The 4,646-nt window shown below is 47.7% G+C and overlaps 1 protein-coding gene across 1 annotated transcript in view; it reads right to left on the minus strand.

Annotated features, from left to right (window-relative positions):
• Window positions 1–2,786, minus strand: part of LOC106808292 (homeobox-containing protein 1-like) — a 9,483-nt gene extending 6,697 nt beyond the window's left edge. The window contains exon 1 of the mRNA XM_014810946.1: window positions 2,212–2,786. Within this exon, the coding sequence (XP_014666432.1) occupies window positions 2,212–2,714 (503 nt within the window). The 5' untranslated portion in view covers window positions 2,715–2,786. The remainder of the gene's footprint in view (window positions 1–2,211) is intronic.
• Window positions 2,787–4,646: the final 1,860 nt, after the last annotated feature.

Here is a 4,646-nt window from a genome sequence, read left to right on the forward strand (position 1 = left end):
GAGAGAGAGAGAGAAAGAGAGAGAAAGAGAGAGAGAGAGAGAGAGAGAGAGAGAAAGAGAAAGAGAGAGAGAGAGAGAGAGAAAGTGAGCGAGCGAGAGAAACAGAAAGAAAGAGAGCCCTCAGTAATGTCTACCCGAATACATTTTAGCCAATACCATTGACGAAACTTTTAAGTTATCTGAGGAGAATTCAGAGCCTCTCTAGCTAACGATGCAGCCTACTGTAGGACATAAAGAAGACCTCCAACCATAGCCGCCGCCCCCACCCCCCCTTTTCTGACAAAGCCTGCATCCCAGTGTACGCCTGAATAGAACACGAACCCTCTCTGCCCACACCCAGCTAGCACTAATGAACACCTCACCCACGTTGCACGAAACTGTGTAAACATTAAACCCCTACTAGTCAGGTTGCTGGCAACAGATAATGACCAGGAACTAATCTAGCTGGTTAACACATTCAACGCGAAACACGAGTATACTCGTTCGAACCTGCAAAACGCACGGCCGCGAAACACAAGTATACTCGTGGCAAAAAAAAAATATATATATATATATACGTTTACTATGTTCTCCTATAGATGTCAGGGGCTGTACGCTTAGAAATTCAACAGCGTCACTGTATAAACCCCAGTAGTAGATGACATAATTTATACAATACTTTACTGTTGTTTGGAATGTTATTTTGGGAGTTTTTGAGACTGAGGTAATGTTTTTGGTTCACCTCGCCAAAGGGCGTTTCACCGCCGGTTGTTGTGAAGTTGTTTTGATGTCTGAGAGTTGTGTTTGATTTTATTGATCACGGGTGTTGTTTTGATGTCTGAGACAGTGAGAGTAAGTTTATATCTATATTATACTAGCCACGAATTAAAAATAATTTTATAGCTAGTTAAACCTGCCAAAAACATTTTGTGTAATAAGTGACTAAGCGGGGAAAACGCGAAAATCTCAGCACATGGCGGTAGGTGCATTGTTAACCATGCAGCGTTAAACGTGTTAATATGGGCACCCATGGCAAGCGCAGCAAGCGGGAAAATATTTTTTTGGCCCTTTGGAAAATTTTGGAAAATAATTTTTAGGTATAGTGTAGATGTATAATAACATTAAAATTAACATCATCCTAAAATATAACACAATTGTTTCAATATATCCATGAATATGTTTTCTTTTTACCTCAGATAAGTAACAGAATGAACCACTATAACGATAGAAACACGGAGATATAATTTTCACAATTTTCAGAGCTCTGCTAATTTGGGCGTTTTATAAATTTTGTAATTTGGGCTAGGGGTCGTAATTTGGGCGCCTGTATTCGGTATGAAAAATGGCTGGGATTAGGCCCTGATGACAGCCCAGCTGTGTGAGGCCCAAGTGAAATGGAGACATGTGTGGTCAACGCCAGTCTTTAACGTGACCCCCTTGCCCACACACCCCAAAATTTCAGACAAGTGTTCGTGATGGACATCCGACACAATCCTTCCCACTGCCCACATCCTCCGCAAATTCAAAATCCTTACTCATGTACTCGAAAAAATCGAGATGTGGAGGATGGAGGTCATCTATTGCTACGCATCCCCTAGCCTACGTATGCCATGAATTCTAGAGTCCTGCACAGAATGCTAGACGACGTGTGACACACGCACAGGTGTCACCCACTACTTAGTCCAAAACAAAATATAGGTGTGGTTACGGTTTCCCGACCGACCCTATTTATTCCCAGCGACCCTTTAAACATTTTATTGTCAATTTTCTGAAAAAATGAAAAAAATAAAATGAATTGGACAGTTCCTGCTTCAAAAGGCACAACGCACGTCCTTCGAACATGGTTCGTAAAAAATGTTTTCCCTACCTACCTACCCTATTTTTTTCCGGCATGTAACGGTAACCACACATATATTTTGTTTTGGCCTTACGTACTCGCTAACGAATCCTCCTCTCCACATCCAGCATCCTGCCTGCACACACAAATCTGATACGTACTCAACTGGGAAAAAACTAAATTAATGCAATCACTCCCCCATGCATGCATTCACACGACTTTGCGACGCGCGCGCATGGCGCCCCCTGCCTACATTCACGCGGCTTTGCAACGCGCGCGCATGGCGCCCCCTGCCTACATTCACGCGGCTTTGCGACGCGCGCGCATGGCGCCCCCTGCCTACATTCACGCGGCTTTGCGACGCGCGCACGTGTGGCGCCCCCTGCCTTACATACTTGATAAAGTCATCGACCTCGACTTGTAGGGTGCTGTCCTCATACTGTACCGGCATCGCACGCTCGCCATTCTGTCCACCGGCGCCCCCTACACCGCCCGCGCCGCCGTTCACGTGCACGACGTCAGGGCTGGCCATGTTCGAATCAACGTAATCATTGCTGTCCTCGCTGCGCGTATCGTTCAGATTCGAAGCGAAGCTGCGTGGGCTGTTGATGCTCGCGTATCCGTTGCAGCTGCTGAACTGCTGCTGGGGCGGGGGCGGCGGCGGAGGCTGCTGCTGCTGCTGCTGCTGCTGCTGCTGCTGCTGCTGCTGCTGCGCGCAGGGCGTGAGAGTCAGCGCATTGCTGTAGACGGCCGGGAACTCTCGGTCCAGCCGGTCCATCGCGTCGAACGCCTGGCAGATCTGCTCCTTGGACATGCCGCTGTTTCGCAGCCTGCGTAGCAGCTCGACTTGCTCGATCGTGTAGAGCATCTGCGGGCTTCGCCCCGACGGCATTGCCATCGCGTCGTCGTCGTCGACCTCGTCGTCACGGCCGATCCCCCTCCTCCTCCGCGCAGGGATGCAGAAGATGCTGCTGCTGCAGCTGCTTCTACTGCTATTGTCACAACTGCTACTGCTGCTGGTGATGCTGCACTGCTTCTGCTGCTGCTGCTGCTGCTGCTGCTGCTGCTGCTGCTGCTGCTGCTGCTTCTGCTGCTGTTGGTGGTGCTGCTGCTGTTGGTGGTGCTGCTGCTGCTGCTGTTGTTGCTGCTGGTGGTGGTGCTGCTGTTGTCCCTACTGCTACTGCTGCTGGTGATGCTGCTACTGCTGGCGGTGGTGGTAGTGTTGCTGCTGCTGCTACCACTGCACTCCAGGTATCATAAGACGACCGCAGCGTCGTAGAATCATGCTGCGGGGAAGACTTCAACGTGAAGCCGATGACGAGGCACCATCTCTCTCTACACGGCAAGCGCTCGAGCGAACGCGCGCGCGCACACACACACTCCTCACCCGCACGAACAGTCGTGTACGGCGAGACCGACAAAGATCGCAGTCCGTCTTAAGAGACGTGATGCGGGCGGGAGCGATGGACGCACGCTGGGGCCCAGCCAGTACTCGGGGCTTCACCGGCGACTCGTAGGATTAGCACGGCTACTCCACTGCGATCCCTCTCAGTCCTAGCTGCACTGATCAGTCCTCATCGCACTGAAAGACAGAAATCCAATCAATGCAGCTCAGCAATGCGCACACCACTCAATGGCCACGGAAAAAAACTCCCACGCACGTGCATATGGTAATAATTAAAAATTTAACTAATTGACGCCTGTATAAATAATTACACAACTGAAGTCATTAGTTAAAAAGCAAATGGAAATAATGGTTAATTATTTATTTTTAATCAATATAATATAAGTTATGTAACACAACATTATATTGAGCAAGAGCCACTGGCCTCATGCAATCATTAAGCTTGTCTGTACAGCCTTACTGATTGCACATACGCATGCACGCGTAACACATATATAAAATGTGCTGGAACTGTCCATCGAGCTACGTAGGCTATTGCCAGTGCAAAAGTTTGATGGTTCCAAGTAAAGTAGCAGGAGCCTTAGCGTGCACGCTGCAAAACACGCAATTACTAAAACCAACGGGTTTCCTGAAATATTGCAAATTTTGCCTGCTGTCATCCGGTGTCCGACAAATCAATGAAATAGGTGCAATTTCATATCGATCAGCTTCAATTAACAAAGTGATTTGCTAATGACAACAAGAAGGCAATAAGTACTGTTATCGCATAATAGGTCCCTTGGCACAAACTAATTGCATTGACAAGTTTGCTACTGTATAAAAGCTTCACGGAAACAGCAGAATCGGAGATCCAACTTCTCTTTCTTCTTTTAGGATTCAGTAAGAGGCTGTGTGCAAGAGCAGTACTATAATACTGTACCAAGTTATACCATATTATGAAATTTCATGGCTGTGCACTCCAAGGCACGCGTCAGTAGTTCTCTAACGACAGACAAACCTCAGCTCTCACTCAGTCTCAACACAAAGACCTCCAAAACAAATCTGACCCAAGTTATCTTCTCGGATCTCCTATCGAAAACACACACACACACGCGCTCTGAAAGCCCGATTTATATCGCCAAAGCACAATGCAAGCAGTACAGAAAGACGCGGTCCGCAGAGTGTGAAGCTCTGCAACCATTTGGTCTGGGGAACAAGTGACATTGCTCTGGAGGTTAACGTGCAAAAGGCACTGCAAATTTTGTCCCCGAAAAGATAAAAAGCAAATCAATATGGCCGATTGAGTTTTTCTTTGCAGAGCTTGCCGTGCATGCACTGGATCTACAGAACGGTTGGCTCTCTCTCATCACTAGACCTTGCCTCCAGTCGGGTAGACTTATGAATACATGTGCAATTCGAGTCAGGAGATGTTAAGTTTTTTTCACA

Source organism: Priapulus caudatus, unplaced genomic scaffold (assembly GCF_000485595.1).
Source record: "Priapulus caudatus unplaced genomic scaffold, Priapulus_caudatus-5.0.1 Scaffold266, whole genome shotgun sequence".
Classification (NCBI taxonomy): Eukaryota; Metazoa; Priapulida; class Priapulimorpha; order Priapulimorphida; family Priapulidae; genus Priapulus; species Priapulus caudatus.